Source organism: Equus asinus, chromosome 15 (assembly GCF_041296235.1).
Source record: "Equus asinus isolate D_3611 breed Donkey chromosome 15, EquAss-T2T_v2, whole genome shotgun sequence".
NCBI lineage: Eukaryota > Metazoa > Chordata > Mammalia > Perissodactyla > Equidae > Equus > Equus asinus.
In genome coordinates this window covers 21,808,947-21,829,683 of record NC_091804.1, presented here as the reverse complement: position 1 = coordinate 21,829,683, position 20,737 = coordinate 21,808,947, and the positions used below count along the sequence as shown (strand labels likewise).

The 20,737-nt window shown below is 44.4% G+C and overlaps 1 protein-coding gene across 1 annotated transcript in view; it reads left to right on the top strand.

Moving 5' to 3' along the window:
• Nucleotides 1-635: 635 nt before the first annotated feature.
• PSMF1 (proteasome inhibitor subunit 1) overlaps nucleotides 636-20,737 on the top strand; it is a 39,135-nt gene continuing 19,033 nt past the window's right edge. The window contains exons 1-4 of the mRNA XM_014845005.3: nucleotides 636-966; nucleotides 7,151-7,303; nucleotides 8,750-8,832; nucleotides 18,118-18,303. Of these exons, the coding sequence (XP_014700491.2) occupies nucleotides 838-966; nucleotides 7,151-7,303; nucleotides 8,750-8,832; nucleotides 18,118-18,303 (551 nt within the window). The 5' untranslated portion in view covers nucleotides 636-837. The remainder of the gene's footprint in view (nucleotides 967-7,150; nucleotides 7,304-8,749; nucleotides 8,833-18,117; nucleotides 18,304-20,737) is intronic.

Genomic DNA, 20,737 nt, shown 5'->3' with positions numbered 1-20,737 from the left:
CAACTCTGTGGACAGCAGCTGTGCCTTCTTGATGGAAGTGGCTTCAGTTCTCTGAGCTGGTTTTGTCACCTGCAAAATGAGGATGAAAATGGAACGTAACTCACAGAGTTGTTGACAGGGTGATGTAAAGATTTTGGCACAGGATCTAACACACAATAAACATTTAATAAATGTTATCCTAGGAGCCATACTGCTGGGTTCCAGTATCATCTCTGCCATTCACTGGCTGACTGTCATTTTGGTCAAATCTACCCCGTCCCTCTGTTTGCCCATCTGAAAAATGGGGCTATCATTAGTACCAACTTCACAGGGTCAGGTCGTGAGAATTAAATAAATGACTACACTATAGCATTTAGAACAACGTGACACGTAGCAAGCACTGCATAAGTCCCAACTATTATGATCAATATGCTTTAGCCATATTTCATAACCAGCATAAGCCCATTCCAGTCTGCAAACGGCAAGTCTGTGGCTCAGAACAAGGTGGCCTCGTCTCGAAGACCCAACACCCTGCGCGCAGCAGTCCTCCTATCTCCTGGGGAAAATGTGCGATTCCGGCTTTGAACGGCCGCGACCCTCCACTCCCTTGCGCTGCCTGTCGGAACCTTTAAGCGCGGTGCTCGGGTTTCCGGCCGGGCGCGCTCCTCAGCTGCGCCACCGCTTGGAATTAATTCCGGCGACCGCGCCCCCACCCCTGGGCGTCTCCATTTTGGCGGCTGGTGGAGGCGCGGCCAGGACGAGTCGGGTAGCTGAGCGGAGGCTTCAGTACGCTGAAGGCCGATCGGCTCACTGCCGTCTCTCCCTTCCTTCCTCCGCCCGCAGAGGCCGGGGGCGCGCATGGCGGGCTTGGAGGTGCTGTTCGCGTCGGCGGCGCCGGCCATCACCTGCGCGCAGGACGCGCTCGTCTGCTTCCTGCACTGGGAGGTGGTGACGCACGGCTACTACGGCTTGGGAGCCGGCGACCAGGTACGCCTCGGAGCCGGGCCTGGGCGGGGGGCGAGGTGTCAGCTGCGCAAACCCAGGTCCGGTCCAGGCGCCTGGCCTTCCCTCCACGTCCAGGCCCCGGGGCTTCTGACCCCGTTGGGTCTGTGGGTCTGGGGGGTGCCCTACTGCCCCAGCCCAGCGCCCCCGCAGCTCGGCGGACGCAACACGATGGGAAAGCCCAAGGACCGAAACTCGCCCCAACACAGCCTGGGGGCCGCCCCGGCCAGCATCGTGCAGACCGGGCACTCCTCACCTAGCTGAAAGTCCACACGGCGGGGGTGGGCTGGGCTCCGTACTGCCCTCGAACCTCCCCCGGCTGTCAGGATCCAAGCACGGGGGTGAACTTTGACTCTAGCGCCAGCCCAGGTCCTTTCTGCGCTCCTCAGCCTGAGCCCGGAGAGCTCACGCACCCTTTACCGAATGCGTGCACCCGTGCAGACCACTCGCCTCTGTCATCCCCGCCTCGGGCTCTGGGAAACCGCCGCCTCCCAGACGTACACATACACCCTGGGTGTGAGGGCCGGGTAAGGGTTCCTCCCCAGCAGCTGTCCCTACAGGGCTAGCCCCTCATGCTCTCCCATCCTCACGCTCTGCCTCTTACAGCTGGAGGTCTTGTCGTCATCCCCACAGAGCCCCAGGACTGCCGAGCCCGGCCCACCTCACTGATTCTTTGCTGTAGCATTCTCCCATCTTCCCTACCCCTACCCTGTGACTATCACCCTACATGTGAGCTTCCTGGGAGAACTGGGCTTGGCCCCTTACTGCCCCTTCATTTGCCTTCTCCTCCATCGGAGAACATATCCTCCCAGCCGCGCTCACCGCATACACACACTCGGCACTCCAGGCTGCCGCTCACGGTGTCTCTCAGAACCTAGACCAGCTCTGGGGAACAGGGCACCTCACCCCTCGCATCTTACAGTGAGTTTTAACCTTCCTCTCATTTCGAATTGCTTCAGTTCTCGAATTCCATGATCCTTTTTCAGTTTCTCAGATATGTATCCAGAGTCTTAACTTTTCCTGTCTTGACAGAGAGCTTTAGGATCCCTCCTCAAACATCCTGAGCCCTTAGAACTAGGTAATCCTCCCACCCCCGGCTGCCCCACTCCTCTGTCCCTGAGAACTACTGATCAAGACCACTACACCTCTCACGCTTTGCCCCCACCAGCAGGAGTCAAGACAGGAACTGTCACGGGTTTCTGGTTCGTTTATTTTCCAGACCTCAAGTATCTCCCTGGGACCGCAGATACACACTTAGCATCCCCTCCAGGCTCACCATACTTTATCCCTCCTATGGACTCTAGGACTGGAGATAAGGCTGGGAAAGAAGGGCCAGCCTTTCGCACACACCTGGAAGCAGGAACTGTTTCTTCCCCACAGATGCTTCTGTTCCTGGCCCCCCTGTTCAGCCCACACTTGGTTCCACTTCCCTTGCCTTTCAGGACTTCAGACCTTCGCACCAGGTGGACTGAGCTCCACTCACAAGTGTCCAGCTTCCCCTTTCAGAGCAGAGTCTCTGCAGTGGAGGCCTTGCGTCTCCTCACTTGCCTACTGCAGCTTTCCAGTGTTCAACAGCTCTTTCACTTGCCCCAGTCATTTCATTTCAACTCTTCCTTGGAATTTCTCCCAGGAAGCTGAGGTGTCGGATGGTGTTTGGTGGGGTTGGGGGGATGGGGTTGGAGAGGCGAGTAAGACCTGGTCCTGACCTTGGGGCTCCCCCATCGGCCCTCAGCTCCCCCGCCCCTTGCCCTGTCCTTCAGCTCTGTCCTGTTTCCTGTCCCTCTTCATGTACCTCAACTTATTTACTCCCAGCTAGCCAGTTCTGCTCTGACATCCTGTCAGAACCTTTCCCCTAGAACAGGAGCTTGTTAGAGGGGGCCTGTGTGACTCCCTTCTCTTCTTCCCATTCCGTTAATACGTGTCAACACTGCAGATGTGCTCCCACTGCTTCCCTCACACATCCTTTCGGCAGCTCCGTCTGAGTCAGTTTGACAGCTTAGGGACATCAGTTCATATAGGTCCTTGCCTCCTTCCAGCTGGCATCATCCCCTTGCCATATACTCCTGACCCAAAAATTTTCAGGTGAAATGTGCAGAAAGAATATGATCTCATTTTAATACTGGTTTAAAAAAATAAAGAAAAGATCCGTGGCTGATTTCCAAAGGTCCGTCTAACTCCACTCTGTTCGTGGTGCCATGTGTTGAGTTGATGCAGGCCAGAAAAAGAAGCTGGCTCCAGGGGAGGCCGAGGAGAGTGGGATGAGGGTTTTGAAAGGCGTTGCGCCCTGTCCGTCTGTCCACCCCAGTGCTAAATCATGGTGCCTCTGAGGGGATGGGGTTGGTATTGCACCCCGGAGTGTAGTTTTCCTTCTCTCTGTCCTTTCTCTTAAGTGCCGTGGGAGCTCAGGTTGCACTTGTCCTCCTCTCACTTCTGCTGGGTCTCCTTTCATTCAGAGTAGAAGCTGTTTGGAGAGGCATCTTTCCTGTTAGTTTATTTAAGAGAGGGTTTAATTTCCTAGTCTGAAACCAATAGTGTCGCCCAGCTCAGAGGATATTTATGTTGCCCCTCCAGCCACCTCCTGCTTCCCACCCTTTTGGGGTGATAAGAGAGAGAGGAAGGTCCCGAAAGTGTGTACTTGATCATATAATATATTGACAGTTAAACGGACAGCTAAGTTGTCTGCTTTTCTCTTTGGTGTTGTCTCCTCTGGTACAAGGGAGTTGTGTACATAAACGTTGATCAGGAGAGCAGTGCAGCCATCGGCTTCTATAAAAACCCAGTATTTGAATTTGGATTTCTTTTTTGAAGTCAGCACCACTCCACATAAGAGCTTTACAGCTGTGTCAAGTGATTTAGGTGGCAAGAGGATACAGATGACCATAGACTTAAGTTAGAGAATTTTGTTTTGTGTTCTAGGAATCTTAAGGATTATGTTGAAAAAGAGAAAATGTCCCAGATGATCTGCTTGAGTTTCTTTGAATGTCTCTCTTTAGCTGAGAGACACTGGAGTGAACTCTTGGCCACTAAAGAATGTTTCCAGCCCCAAGATTTTGCCTAAGAGGACAACTGTCTTTACTTTCTTGGGACCAGTCTGGTGGATGTGGCTGGGAAAAATCTCCAGCCATAGCCGAAGCCTCTAGAAGCTTTGAATGTCAAACCCAGCTCTGCACCTGACTTACTGTGACCGTGGGTGATTCTCAGCCCCCCTCAGCCCCTCTCAGCCCCTTGATTGTGCATCCGAGGGAGTTAAACTTCACAGCCATGCGCTTTGGCTACTTTCCAGCTGTAGCTTTCTGGGTGGCCTGATGTTGGATGTCAGGGCCTAGAGGCAGTCGAATGTTGTGTTTGGCCTGATATCACCCGGGCCAGTCCCTCTCAATTCCACCTGTTTTCCCCATATCAGGGCAGCCCTTGGGCAGGGGAACCTCGGTTCCACCACAGTGAGCGGCGCCAGCCTCCCCTCACCCCAGGATTCTCTCATACTCTGGAAGCCAGAGGTTATGTGATAGTGAGCGGACCAAATTATCTATATTCCAGGAAAGAATTCTAGTGGATTGAATACTATACATGAAGGATATAAATATAAATTCAGAGGCCCTTGCCAGAACAAGGACAAGGCATGTTATCCAATTTTGGCTTCCGAAGTAAACCCTAAATCCACAACACTAAACACATTACAGGAAATTTACCCAATTAAGGGTGATGGGATAGTTTCTTTCTCACTCAGCAGAGTGGTTTGATAAGTTTCACTTTTGTTTTTTGCCACTCTCATTTCTCTGCTTCAGGCCTGTGAGTTTCCTTGTCATCCAGTCGGTTTTAAGCCATGCGGTTGCACATCTTGAAATGTATTTGAGACTGCTTCCCGCATTGGATTCCTGAGCACCAGGGGCGACCAAAGAGGAGAGGCCCGTGGTTCTCCCCACTCCTGGCCTCCCGTCTGCTTGGTGTAGGACGGTCTGTGGTGCTGGGCCTTTGTCTTTGCCGTTGTCCTTCACCTGTGGTCCTACTCCCTCCCCTGTGTTCTCGTGAATACCGATCCTCCCAGTCCGCTTGCTCTGTGTTTAGCTATATAAATATGCATCCATGAAAAAAAATACAGGTTTTTTGTGTTTTAAGAATTTTTTACATAAATAGTATCCAGCTATAAATCTCATTTTTTCTTAACTTTTAAGTCATATTTTTTATATTTATCAGTAATACTACAATTAGATCTAGTTTATTCCTTCGAACTGCTATACAGTATTCCTCTGTGATTATATTTTGCATTTTACCTCCACTTTGGTGCCCCCAACAAGGTTGTGATGAAGATTCCTTGTCGCGTCCCCTGTGTCTCTGTGCACAGGGTTTCTTCCAGGAGTGGAGGTTTTGGGTCCTGGGGTATCAGGTCACCTAATTATACTAAGTACTGCCAGATTGCTCTCCAAAGAAGTTGTATGAATGCAAATGGCAGCCAGCAGTGCCTGGAGGTTCCCATTCTCCCCACACTCACACAAACATCTGGCAAAAAAATAGAAAAACAGATAAAACTGGTCCAATAGGTGTGACCTGTTATCTCGTTATTTCAGCCTGGGCTTCTTTGAGTGCTAGTAAAGTTGAACAGCCCTTTATACTCTGTTAGCTGCTGTTATCTTTTGCTTGTTTATATCCCCTGCCAGTTTTTTGAGTGGGTTCCCAATTTTGTTATTTATTTACCAAGCATTCCCTTTATTTGCTAGTTATTAACTCTTTTCACTTGCAGCCATGGCAAATATCTCGTCCTAGCCTGTGATGCCTGTTAACTTTGTGGTGTCTTGTTGAACAGAAGCTTTAAATTATGAACAGTCTCAAAGACAGCACTGTGTTTCTTTTGTGGATCTTATTTAAGACATCTTTCCCCACCTGGAAATAACTACATTAGTTTTTACTGTAGAAATAGTTTGAGAACTATTTCTCAAACTTCAGTGTGTAAAGAAAAATCCTAAGATCATTTAAAAAGAAAAGAAAGGAAGATAACACAACTCACAGTGATGCATTTTACTAGGTTGGCAAAAATTTAAAAATTGGGCCGTGGCAATGTTGCTGACCACACGGAACAAGAACTCTGATGCATTGCTCATGGGAGTGTAAATCAGTACCTCTTTGGAAAACAATTTGACTTTATCGTATAAATTAAAAGATTTTCCCCTAGACATAGTCTATAGAAATTTATCCACATGTGTACTAGGAGATGGGTACAAGTAAAAGCATTGTTTAGAATGGGAAAACAGATAAACTGGAAACACTCCACATATCCATCAAGTGAATGTGCAGCTTGCAGCATATTCGTACAATGGTACGCTTTGTGGCTGTGAACTGTAAAGCAATGCAATGCTGTGTAGTGAATCAACTACAGTTAAATGCATTCACATGGATAAATTTCAAAAAACTGTCAAATGAAAAAGGCAAGTGATAAAAGTGATGCCATTTATAAAAAATTGAAAAACATTTGAAACAATATATTTTTAGGGTTGTGTATAACTGTAAGGAAAAGTAAAGAAATTTTAGAAAATACAGAGTAGTGATTACCCCTGAGGGGGAAGAAGGGATATTCATTGGGGGTACGCTACTTAAGGCTTTAGCAGTATTGGCAATGTTCTATTTCTTCACGTGGTGGTACATACATCGGTGTCTATTTTATCATTCTTTTGTATCTTGTACATATGCTACATTTTGTGTGTGTATGAAAATTGTTCATAATTTTTGTTAAACCACTATGGTGGTCTGGAGAGGGATATATTAGAATCTGTATTTTCAGTCAACACTTTGGCGATCCTATTGCAGATGGCCCAAGTGCCAACTTTGAAAAACACTGCCTTAATATTTCACAGTATCCCTTGAGATGATTGGCCCTATTCTTGGCAGGGGGATGGAGAGGGGATTATTATTGAAGCAAGGCTGCAGATTCTTGACAGGTTCCAGGGCTGTTCCGTAAAGGCAGTCAGACATGAGGCAGGGAGCACTAGAGCAGGAGTCCAGAGACCTGAATCCAAGGCCTCTAACTTGCTGCATGCCCTTGGTCATTTTATTTCTCTCGGCCTCCCTGTCCTCATCTGTCAAGTGGGGGAGTGGGATTAGATTATTGGCAAGGTCTTTTATAGCTCTGTGTTCTGAGGTCATAGTCTTCCTCCTCTCAACCCTGGTGTCTTCTCAGCCGGGTCCCAGTGATAAGAAATCAGAACTACTGCCAGCCGAATGGAACAGCAATAAAGACCTGTACGTCCTCCGGTATGAGTCTAAGGATGGGTCCAGAAAGCTCCTCGTGAAGGCCGTCACTGTGGAGAACAGCATGATCATCAATGTGCTCGTGAGTTTCTGGGACCCATAGGGGTTCACTGATGGGAGTGGACATTGGGATCGCTTTTTTGAAACCCATTTAACAGTATGGATCAGGAGCCCTAAATGTTTATGAACCTTTACCCAGTGATCCTACTTCTGGAACTTTATCCTGAGGCAAGAACCCTAAATATAGAAAAGCTTTGTGCTCAGAGATGCGCAGCTCCCTGGTATTGTTAAAGGGGGACTTTCCATTACGGAGGAATGGTTAAGTAGATCAAGGTAAATGCATTTAGTGACAACATGGCAGAAAAAAGCTTATTGTCGTTCCAGGGGGCTACTTTGGGTAAGCCTGGCTCTCTGCTTCCTTGGAGCCTTTACACTTCTTGTTTCCTGTGCTGGGAAGCTCTTACCCCCAACTGTGGACCTCCTCGCACACATACACACCCTCCACTCTTTAGCCTGGCTAGCTCCCTCTCATTGTCATTTCCTCTGGAAGTTCAGTCCTGACTACCTACTCGCGCCTGCGAGAAAAATCTAAATTATGCCTTTCTACTTCATCATTTTATTTTCCTGCCTGGAACTACCCAATTTGTAATTATGTACTTACTTATGTTTTCATTTAATGTTTGCATTCTGCCACTGGACTGTAAGCACCACGAGAGCAGTGACCTCCTTTTTGTTAAGTTTTATGCTGGTTGTCTGTGTGTGTACAGATGAAAGCTTTTTTCACTCAGTATGTTTTGGAGGTCTTTGTGTGGGAATGTATATAGATATACCTTATTCATTTTAACTACTCTATAGTATTCCATAATACGATAATTTATTTATCCCTTTTCCTTTTGATGGACATTTAGATCTTGTATCAAACGGGGTTCTTATAAACAACAAAGTCCCCTCAGTTTAGTTTAAACAGATTGGGTTTATTAAAAGAACTGGGATGGGTCACTGAATTGTTGGAAGGGCTGGAAAAACAGGTTCAAGGCTGGGCTTCCAGGATAGTGCCCCAAACCAAGCCATGGAAACCACTGCTGCTGCCACCAACCCCAGGACATTAGGTCCTGGCCAATACTGCCAGCCCTAGTGCCCCCTTTCATGAGCCACTTATGTTGTGACCCCTGCTGCCTCCCTTATTAGCAAGATGTGTCTCCCCCTTGCTGGGCCTGCTTTTCCATGTTGCCCCGCTCCAAATTGAAGTTGTGCATCCATTTGGCACCTCAGTTACATGCCTGTGCCCAAGTTGCAAAGAGCCTGGGGGTAGGTTTTCTGGGCTCTGCCTCAGAAAGTCAGTATTCCCAAATCAGAGAAGTCCCCATGCATTGGAATGGCATTCCCTACATTACAGACAGTCCTTATATATGTCTCCTTGTGCATATATGTATTCCTTTAGGTTGAATATTTAATTTTCTCCCCGTACCCACCCATGCATTAACTAGGAATATCCCTAGTCTCTCATTTTCTGTTTTCATTTTTCTAGGAATATGGCTCACAGCAAGTGTCAGACTTGACCCTGAATTTGGATGATTATATTGATTCAGAACACCTGGTTGACTTCCACAGGTACTTCTAAGTGATGGCTTTCCTCTGGGAAAAAGAAGAGAGAACCAGTGGCCAGATATGAGGAATGGGGTAGAGGTGACCAGAGAATGGAGGAAGGCTAATGAAGGGATCTTTCACCCCTGGGCACAGTCACTTCTCAGTTTTCTTTGCTGTTTGTAATTTATTTGAGGAGAAGACTCACATGGGAAATGCCATGTGAAATAAAATGATGCAATCAAGAGTCCACAAGGGCGGCAGTGGCTACAGAATAGAGTTGGGGCCAGGTGAATGGGGTCAGGCGGGGTAGGCTCCTGGGAAAAAGTGTGCCTGATCAGGTTTCCACTCCACCCCCAACTTTTCTTTTTCCAATAGACTTTCTTTTTAGATCAGTTTTAGGTTCACAGCAAAATTGAGCAGCACATGCAGAAAGTTCCCGTGTCCGTCCTGCCCCACCTGACGCACAATCTCCTTCTCTCTCAGCGTGCTGCCCCAGAGTGGGGCCTATTTTAGGATGGATGAACCTACACTGACACACGTTGTCACCCGAAGTCCATAGTTTACATCAGAGTTCACTCTTGGTGGTGTCGGAGTATGTTTAGTTTTGTAAGAAACTGCCAACCTGTCTTCCAAAGTGGCCGTACGGTTTTGCCTCCCCACCAGCAGTGAATGAGAGTTCCTGTCGCTCGGCATTGTCAGCATTTAGTGGTGCTAGTGTTTCAGATTTTGGCTCTTCTAATAGGTATGCAGTGGTATCTTGTCGTTTTAATTTGCAGTTCCCTGATGATATCTGTTACTGAGTGTCTTATGCTTATTTACCATCTGTATATTTCCTTTTGTGGGGTGTATGTACAGGTCTTTGCTCTATTTTTAATTGAGTTGTTTTCTTATTGTTAAGTTTTAGGAGTTCTTTGTATATTTTGGCTAACAGACCTTTATCATATATGTGTTTTGCAAATATTTTCTCCTAGTCTGGCTTGTCTTCTCATTCTCTTGACTTTATTTTTTCTTTTTGAACCGTCTGAGAACTATTTCCACACTTTCTGAACCTTAACCCCTAGATATTTCAGCATGTGTCTCCCTGTTCCTACAAGGGTATCCTCCTGTATAAGCTTAATACAATTATCACACTCAGGAAATGTAGCACTGATACATTAATATCATTTATACACGCTCCAAGCTCAGATTTCTCAGTCATCCCAGGAATATCCTTTTTAGCTAGTCTTGGTTTTTGGTTTGAGGTTTTTTTTCTTATCCAACCAAAGATCACACATTGCATTTATTTTCATGTCTCTTTACCTTTAATCTGGAATGGTTTCCTAGACTGTTTTTCATGGCACTGGTATTTTTGAAGACTTGAGGTCAGTTACTGTGTGGGATGTTCAGATTGTTTCCTCATCATTTGATTCAGGCTGAACATTTTCGACAAGAGCACTGCATGGGCGAGGCTGTGTTCTCGTCAGTGTTGCACATCAGGCATGTGACGTCTGTCTCCTCGTTGGTTTGGTTCAGTTTGATCACTTGGTTATGACGGTATCTGCCAGTTCCTCTATAGTAAGGGCATGTGTTTCCCTTTGTGTTTAGTAAGTGATCTGTGGGATTATACTAGCAGACTGGATATTCTGCTTCCTAAAGGGCTTTCACCCCGTGGTTTTAGCATCTGTTGATCCTTGCCTGAATCAATTATTACTGTGATGATTACAAAACAGTAATTTTCTATGTTCATCATTCTTTCTACACTCACTAATTAGTATTTTTTAAATAAAAAAGTTTCCTTTTTAATTTTAATAAAATGGATTCCATTTTATTCAGTTTTAGTCCATTTCTGTTATTCTTTGCACAAGTTGTTCAGAGTTGACCCATGGGAACCCCTTCAAGCTGCCTCCTTTGTCCTTTTGACACGTCCTCATCATTCTTTGAGTGTTTTCATACTTTCTGGTACAATAAGATGTTCTAGCCTCACCTTGTACTTTACTTGCTCTTGCCTTGAAATCAGCCATTTATCTAAGGGACTGTGATTTCTGTTGGTGGGGAATAGTATTTAAAAACCAAAATTTGGGCCCTGAGTGTGCTTATTAATACTAAGGATGTTATTGCTTCCAGGCCTTTTCAGAGAGTAGAGCTAGGAAACTTTTTCCTTAAAGTTTTTTTTCTTAAAGTTTAAACTGATACTTTTATTTTTAATCTAACACCATAGGATTCTTGTTCTCTTATTTCATACTTGTATCTCTCTTCTGTGGTGAGAACCCTGATGCCCAGCGGCATCAATATATGTACTCATTTGTTTGATTTTAAAATAACACACACATAGTTTCTAAACTGCTGCATCAATACCTACCAGTAACAAATCTAAGTAAAGTTCCAAATACGATTTCTTTCCAGTTCGTTTTGTCCTTTGACCTTATCCCACTGAGGACATATATAGTCAGAGTATTGTGTTCAAAAGGTACTTAAATTAATGCTTGTTTTTCCATCAATGTAATGAAATTCTCTCTTTGATATACAGTTAGGCCCATTTATTTCCACTTTAGGGACTTTTCCCCCATCCTCATTGACCTTCTCAGGTTTTGGATGAAGCTTGACATCACTATAAATTCAGTCATCAGAACTGCCAGAAAACCCTGTTGCATTTAATTGCATTTAATCAGCAATAACCATTTTGAACAAGCTCAATTCCTCTCAAACTTTCAAACCACCTGCCTCCATCATTCTGGCCACCCATCTTTGTCTCTTTCCCTTTTCCATGCAACCTTTGTGTGAAGCGGTCCCAACTTCCGCTTCTGCTCGTTACCCTCCAGTCAGTTTCCCACACAGCAGTTGGACCAGCCTTTTTAAAACAGGTCAGATTGTGGGTAAAACCCTTGCTTGAAATCATTTGGTGATCCTACCTCACATACACTAGGGTGGCTACTATGAAAAGAAAACAAATGTTGGCAAGGATGTGGAGAAGTTGGAACCTTTGTACACTGTTAGTGGAAATGTCAAATGGAGCGGCCACTATGGAAAACAGTATGATGGTTCCTCAAAAAATTAAATTACCATATGATCCAGCAGTTCAGCTTCTGGGTATCGACCCAGTAGAATTGAAAACAGGGTCTCAGCGATATCTGTACACCTGTGTTCGTGGATGCATTATTCACAGTAGCCAAAAGGTGGAAGCAACGTAGATGTCCATGAATACCTAGGACAGATGACTGGATAAATACAATGTGGCATATACAGTCTGCCTGTGTCTGAGAGTTTCTCACCCACAGATTCAACCAGCCTCAGAGGGCTGATAAGAGACTTGAGCATCCGAGGATTTTGATATCCTTGGGGGATCACGGAACCAGTCCCCTGCCAGTACCGAGGGACAGCTGTACTTACAATGGAGTGTTATTCAGCTTTAAAAAGGAAGGAAATGCTGACACATGCTTCAGCAGGGATAAACCTCGAGGACATTATGCTAAGCAAAATAAACTGGTTACAAGCAGGCAAATACTGCATGATTCCACTTAAATGAGGTTCCTAGAGTAGTCAGATTCATAGAGACAAAGTAAAACAGTGGTTGCCAGGGGCTAGGAGAGGGGAGAATAGGGGATTGCTGTTTAATGGGTACGGAGTTTCAGTTTTGCAAGATGGAAAGAGTTCTGAAGATGGTGGTGATTGTGCCACAGTGTGGATGTACTTGATACTACTGAACTGTACGCTTAAAACTGGCTGTTGGTAAATTTTATGTATATTTTACAATTAAAAGTTTTTCAACTCTAAGAAACAAAACAAAACCCTTAGTGAATGTTCATTGCTCTTAAGATAAAGAACCAAATCTTTGATGAGGCCTGAAGTCTAGCACCCAGCCCCTCCAACGTCATCCTCTACCACTTCCCCCTAGTTCCTGTGCCTCAGCCACGGTGCCCTGCTGCCCCCGACATCAGGCCCTGTCCTTCCCCCTTCAGAGCTGGCCCTCTGCCTGGAGTGCTCTCCCCGACCTCACACAGCCAACTCCTCTTCTTTCTTCAATTCCCATTCAAATGTCAGTTCCTCAGAGAAGCCGCCCCTGGCAGCCCGTGTTGGATGTTTCGAAACCACCTTTTAAGACGTTGATAAGTAGGTATCTTATGATGGACTTCTTGGAGTTGGTCTCCCCCAGTAGCCTGTGATCTCCCTGGGGCAGGGCCTGGGGCTGTTTTCTGTATAGTGGACAGGGGAATGAAGGAGTGAAGTGAGAGGCCAGCCCTGGCCTTGGCAGAGCTGTGCACACCATTCCCCCACACCCCTTAAAGGGCTTGAGGGAAGGACATGGGGAGTATGGCTTCTCCTCCTTCTTCTGGAATGCCAGTGGGAGAGAAATTGACACAACCTGTGGAAGAACCCAGGCGCTGAACTAAGCTTTCATGCTCCTTAGAGCAGTTAGTCCCCCTCGGCAATACTGAGAGAAAACGGTGGTGTCTCCATTTATTTCTTTTAAAAATACATTTGCTGTTGGGATTTTGTGGGGGGAGGTGTTTTGTTTTTCGATTACTGTGAAATGAGGGAACTGAGAACAAAATGAGATGTCAGCAGAGAGTGCTTAGTGCTGGGCCCAGCTCTTAGTACAGACGCACGGGGAAAAAATGTGATACCAGGAATCATCTCCATGGAAACTGAGGCCCTGAGAGCTGGGGTGTGTCTGCCTCCGGATGGGAAGCCCCTCCCTCTCCTTGGCCTTGCTGCCAGCAGCCTGAGCTGCCTGCTTCGAGGCCCCTTCCCCTGTTAGGTCGTCACGGCGTGTCTTGCCTATCCTAGGTGGGGATTTGTGCCCCTTGGTGAGCCAGCTGGTCTGCTAAAGAGCGTAACCCTGCTCCGCCCCACTCCTTCTGCGTTAGACGGGGCGGCAGGCTGTCTTTTGCTGCTACCAAAGTGGCAGTTCTACTCAGACTTGGAAATTCTGCAAGAACTTCTCCTTCGGGACTTGGCAGTTTTGAATGGGACCTGAGTTCTGCAGGTGAACATCTTCCATGGGGAGATCAGAGGCCTTCGACTGTATCACACAGCGCGTCTGACTTGAGGAAAGAGGAGTTAGATTTATCCCCTCCACCCAGCTTGGACGGGGAAGCAGCAAGCTCCCTGAAGGTCTGTGTTCTAAGTAGGAACCTGATCTTTGTAGGGATGTATGGACTGCAGGCCCCCAGATCTTCTAAGCCATTGCAGATGTTACACTTTTTAACCCTGGAACTCTTTCTTTAAGCATAGTGTTTTAGGATTGGCATATTAAGCCAGTTCAAGTAGACTTGCTATGGTGGAAAGGACGGGGGTGGGAAGTGGAGGTCCCCGTGCTTCACATACTTGGCTTTCTCTGTTGCCCTCCCTGAGTCCCCTTGTAGCTAGAGAAAACCCATTAATTCAAGTCTAATATTCTCAGTTTATCTTATGGTTATATAATAAATGTATTTTTTAATTAAACTTTTGATTTTGAGGTATTTGTAGTCTTAAATACAGTTGTAAGAAATAATACAGAGAGACTTTGTATTGATAAAAATAGCATCATACAGATAATATCATACTAGATATTACAGCCAGGATATTGACGTTGAGACAATGATACAAAGCATTTCCATCACCACAAGGATCCCTCCTGATGCCCTTTTCTAGCCACACCCACTCCCACTCCCTACCACTGACCCCACTGGCAGCCACCATTTATTCTCCATTTCTAAAATGTTGTCATTTCAAAAATGTTACATAGATGGAATCATACAGTATGGAAGCTGTTAGGTTTGGCCTTTCTCGTTCAGTGTAATACCATTGTGGCCCCTCTGAGTAGTTGCATGCCTCAGTAGTTTGTTCCTTTGTATTGCTGAGCAGTATTTCATGGTGTGTATGTACCACAGTTTGTTGAACCATTCACTTGTTGAAGGACATGTGAGTTGTTTTCAGTTTTTTACTGTTTACAAGTAAAGGCGCTGTGAACATTCATGTACAGGCTTTTGTATGGACATAATTTTCATTTTTCTGTAATAAATGCCCAAGAGTGATTACAATCCAATGGTAATTGCACATTTAGTTTTTTAAAAAACTGCCAAATGATTTTCCAGAGTGTCTGTACCGTTTTACATATCTACCACCAGTGTATGAGTGATAAAGTTTCTCTGCATCTTCACCAGCATTTGGTGTTGTCACTATTTTTCATTTTAGTTATTCTGATAGATGTGTAGTAATATCTCGTTGTGGTTTTAATTTGCATTTCTCTAATGGTTAATGATGTTGAGCATCTTTTCATCTGTGTACTTGCCATCTTTGGCAAAATGTCTGTTCGTGTCTTTTGCCCATTTTCTAATTAAGATTGTTCGGTTTTTTAATTGTTGTATTTTTGAGAGTTCCTTATGTATTTCAGATGCAACTCCTTCATTAGATGTTGGTTTATAAACGTTTTCTTCCAGCCTTTAGGTTTTAAAAAATTTTCCTATCTGGGTCTCTTGCAAAGCAAAAGTTTTTAATTTTGATAATACCTATTTTGCTTTTATGGATCAAGCATTTGGTGTCAAGTGTAAGAACTCTTCGCCTGGCTTTAGGGCCCAAAGATTTTCTCCTATGTTGTTTCCTAAACATTTTACAGTTTTATGTCCCATTTAAGTCTGTGGTCTGTTGTAAGTTAACTTTGTGTAAAATGTGAGGTTTAGACGGAAGTTAATTCTCTTGTCTGTGGATGTCCAGTTGCTCCAACACCATTTGTTCTTCCTTCATTGAATTGTTTTTGCAACTTTGTCAAAAATAAGTTCTCTTCTTGTGTGGGTCTGTTTCTGGGTTCTCTGCTTTTCTCCACTGATCTTTGTGTGTCTCTCTCTGCCAGTATCACACTGTATTGATTATTGTTGCTATATAGTAGACCATAATGTTGAGTAAAATGATTCCCCCCACTTACTTCTTTGTTAAGATAGTTTTAGCTATTCTAGGGTCTGTGCCTTTGTGTATAAACTTTAGAATAAGCTGGTCTATGTCTATAAAAATCCTTGCTAGGATTTTAAGAGGAGTTGCATTAAACCTATAGATCATTAAACCTGTAGTGGGAAAAATTGCTGTTTTTACTACAAACAGGGTATGTCTCTCCTTTTATTTAGGTCTTACTTTGATTTCTTTCATCATCATTTTGTAATTTTCAGTATATATACTGAACATGTTTTTGTTATTTCTTTTGCAGGGGTTGATTATAAATGGTGGTGTTCTTAGTTTTCATTTTCAGATGTTCATTGTTAGTATATAGAAAGGCAATTAATGTGTGTTAATATGTGTTGGTCTTGTATCCTGTCACCTTGCTGAACTCACAGTGTTCTTGGAAGGTTTTTTTGGATTCCTTGGGAATTTTAAGGTAGACTATTATTTCATCTACACATGGGGGCAGTTTTATTCTTGCTTTCTAATTTGTATCCTTTTTCCTTTTTCTTGCCTTATTGCAATGGCTGGAACTTCCAGTATTATTAATATTGTTAATGTGTGTTAATTAAGAGTGTTGAGAGAGAAAATCCTTGCCTTATTCCCAGTCTTAGAGGCAAAGTATTAATCTTTCACTATTAAGTGTATTGTTAGCTGTAGGTTTTTTGTAGATGCTCTTTATCAAGTTGAAGAAGAGCCCCTGTCTTCCTAGCTTGTTGAGTTTTTATCATGAGTGGATTTATCATGTTGGATTTTATCAAATGCTTTTTCTGCCTCAATTGTTAGGATCGTATGATTTTTCTTAGCTTATTGATATGGTAGGGATTTGTGAATATTGAACCAGCTTTGCATACCTACAATAAATCCTATGGTATCATTCTTTCTATATATTCTTTAATTCAATTTGCTCACTTTTTTGTTCGTAGGAAATAGCTGGTCTGTAGTTCTCTCTTTTTTTGTACTGTCTGGTTTTGATATCAGGTAATACTGGCCTCATAAAATGAGTTGGGAAATATTCCCTTCTCCTTTGTTTTCTGAAAGTGACCACAAGTTGGTGTTAATTCTTCTTTAAATGTTTGATAGAATTTTCTACTGAAATCATCTGGACCTAGAGATTTCTTTTTTTGAGTGCTTAAGTATGAATCTAGTTATATTACTAGAACTATCCAGATTATCTGTTTCATTTTGGCTGAGTTGTTACAGTTTGTGGTGTTTGAAGAATTGGCCTAAGTTGTTGAATTAAATTGTTTTCAGTATTCTCTTATTATCCTTTCAATGGCAGCAAGAGTGTTGTAATATCTGCTCTTTCATTCTTGATACTCATGATTTGTGTCTTTTTATGTTTGCCAATCTTGCTAGAAGTTTATCAGTTTTAGTCATCTTTTGGAAGAACCACTTTTTTATTTTATTAATTTTCTCTATCGTTTTCCTGTTTTCCCTTTTATTGATTTCTATTCTTTATTATTTCCTTACTTCTGCTTCCTTTGGGTTGAATTTGCTCTTCTTTTTCTAGGTTCTTGAGGTCAGAATTGTGATTATTGATTTCTTTCCTCTTTTCCCATGTAAGTGTTTAGTACTGTAAAGTTTCCTCTCAGCACTGGTTTAGCTATATCCCACATATTGTAATATGTTGTATTTTTATTTTTATTTAGTGCTTTGTACTTTTTTTAAAAGACTTCCTCTTATCCATGGATTATCTAAAATTACGTTGCTTAATCAGAGACCTCCTCTCTGTTTTGATGTTTAGTATGATTCTATGTGGTCAGAGAACATACTCTCTATGATTTCAGTTCTTTTTAATTTGTGAGGTTTGACTCAGGATGTGGCTCTTTTTAAAACACCAGATTTTTAGGAACTCTAGAATCCTGCCCACTCTGACCTCAGTCTGCCTCAGCACCTCAGCTAGTGCTCACATTGCTTATTTCTCTCAGGTAGAGAAAAGAAGCCCAGAGCAGCCTTCTGAGGGCCCCCGAGTTAGTGACAAAACTGGGCCTGAGCCCCCAGAACCCTGCCTATCTGAACCAGGAACCTGATTCATCCTCCCCACAGAGCCTTGGCCTTCCATGACCCTTCCCATGACATGTGATGAACACACAATGAAGCTAAGGGTGGGGTGGGTGTGGGTGGGGCTGATACAGAGGAGTGGCCAGTGCAGGCCCTGTGCCCCTATACCCTCACTTCTTTCTAATGGGGTGGTAAATGAGGAGGGGCAACTCAGATGCCTAAGAAGCTTAGGCCCAAATCTCGGAGACAACCCCGGGCTGTTGCCCCCCTCACGCAGGTCCGCAGGGCGGCCCATTCCCACCCTTGCAAACCTCCCAAGCGCAACGGCAAGAGCTGTCAGAGTTGCCGCCGCCAAAATACCGTAAACACAGTTGCCAGCCAGCTGCAAGCGGTTGACGCCTCGTCTGCTTCCTGCAGGACCTACAAGAACAGTGAGGATCTTCGGTCTCGAATTGTGTCTGGAATCATCACACCTATCCATGAACACTGGGAAAAGGCTAGTGTAAGCACTCCCCACCGGGAGTTTCCCCCTGCCACTGCCAGAGAGGTGGACCCACTGCAGATTCACCCACAGCACCCACACACCAGCCGGCAGCCTCCCTGGTGAGTACAGAGGCCCAGCTGGGCAACCTATGCTTCTGCAGGAGGATTCCAGTCATGACCATCCTGCCTCTTGACCTCCTCTCTCGCCCCCATTGTCTTCAACAGAATTGTTAAGAGTCTGGTTGTACAGAGATAGAAAATGAGACATAAGTGGAGCAGTGAGTTCTTATACTCTACTAGTCACCCTAAGGTGAGGCCACACCGAGCTCCTGAGTCTGTCCAAGGGGCAGTGCCTCTGGGGCTTGTGTGCAGTGCTCAGGGTTGCTGCCCAGGTGATTCAGTTATTCATTCCAGAGCCCTTTGTCTGTGCGGGGCCCTGGACCAGGCTTTTTGGGAAAAATGCAAAGATGCAGAAGTGCTTTTCTGAACGGGGATGCATTCCCAGTGTCCTACCTGTTTCATTTCACTTCACTGTAGTCCTCTGACCTCTTTGACAACTTCAGAACTTTACCAAAACAGCATGGGGTATGAGCAAGTCACATCCAAGACCTTTGCAGATTACAATGACAGCATTTAGGACTGAAGACTTCTGTTCTGAGGGAGGAGACAAGGACTAGGGAGACCTTAGTCTCTGGCTGAGACATCGCTTCCCAATTTGGAGTCCACAGTGTGGTAGTAATGGTGGGGTTCATGGGGGTTTCACTGTGGGGCCATAATAAGCACTCACTAAGTGTTAACTGCCATTGTTATTTTATTCTGTTTTGCAATTTATACACCTTTGGTTAGTTTTTTAAAAAATGGGAAATTGGTTTAATTATTACAATAAGTAATAAGTTGGCAAATCTCTTTGGCAGTCTTTGGAAATATTGGGTCCTGTGGGGAGAGTGGAGAATAATAAAAGTGGTTGAAAGGTTGGAAACAGCTTGTCTGATCTGACCTGCTTATTTTACAGACAGGAACAGATGTAAGTTGACCTGCCTAAGGTCACCAAACACTAATAAAGAGTCTGACTTACCGAATGCACAATTTCAAAAAGAATCAGTATAAAGTCCTAACTATAATATAAATGAGAAATAGCAAGAGTGTAATTAATAATAAGGTAATGTGTATTTCATCGTGTAGATGCCTGAGCATGATTTCACTGGGAAACAGACATCTACACTCGTATATGGAATTATCTTGAATTCAGCAGTAACAAAAGCTGGCACATACAGATGTGTTGTAACAACAACTCAACTACCACAAACTGTTGCTGTTACTAACATGACTTTTCTAAAATGGTGAATGGGCCTTAGGCGAATGGCAAACAAAAAGTAGATGGACAGTGTTTCTTCAGTTACATCGTAGTTATATTCCTAGAAAAATTTGTTTGCATTAAAACAGCATAAAAAATACCTTGTGGGGCCAGCCCAGTGGCACAGCTGTTAAGTTCACGTGTTCCACTTTGGCAGCCCAGGGTTGCCGGTTCAGATCCTGAGTGCAGACCTATGCACTGCTTATCAAGCCACGCTGTGGCAGGCATCCCACATATGAAGTAGAGGAAGATGGGCACAGATGTTAGCTCAGGACCAATCTTCCTCAGCAAAAACAGGAGGATTGGCAGTGGATATTAGCTCAGGGCGAATTTTCCTCAAAAAAAGCAACTTTGTGGGGGCTAGCCCTGTGGCCAACTGGTTAAGTTTGTGTGCTGTGCTTTGGTGGCCCAGGGTTTCGCTAGTTCAGATCCCATGTGTGGACCTAGCACCGCTCGTCAGGCCATTCTGAGGCATCCCACATAGCTTAACTAGAAGGATCTACAACTAGAATATACAACTATGTACTGAGGGGCTTCAGAGAGAAGAAGAAAAAGAAAAGAAAAAAAGTACTTTGTGGGACCTGCCACATGGCATAGTGGTTAAATTCAGGCCCAGATTTGCAGGTTTGGATCCCAGGCACAGACCTATACTACTTGTCAGCCATGCTGTGGTGGCATCCCACATATAAAGTGGAAAAAGATTGGCAACAGATGTTAGCTCAGGGCTGATCTTCCTCAACAAAAAAAATACTTTGTGTTCATATATAAAATGGTCTTAGACTCAGGTAACTTATATAGGCTTTACAGCTCCATGAATGTCTAACAAGACTTTTGAAAGTTGTGTGGGATACAAGTCCTTCTTGGTCATGTGGAACTCTACTGTGAATGGTAGAGCATGCGCTTCTTTGGTGTCTGCCTGTAAATGCCAGGGCTTCTGCAAGGGCACCTGGAAGCTGGTTCATCCTAACTGGGAATCATAGACCTGGAGTCTATAATTGTGAAGGTGGAAAATCCTAGCATTGGGAGACCTGAAAGCATTAGAAAATCACCATGTTGCAACTTCTACTGAAATAATGTACCAAGGCACAAATTGTCAATGATTTCTAAAACCGTTAGGTCAAAGCTTGGTGGGGATCTTTATAATGGATGGACTAGGCTGATAGCACCTGAACCCATAGATCAATCTTAGCACTGAAAGTG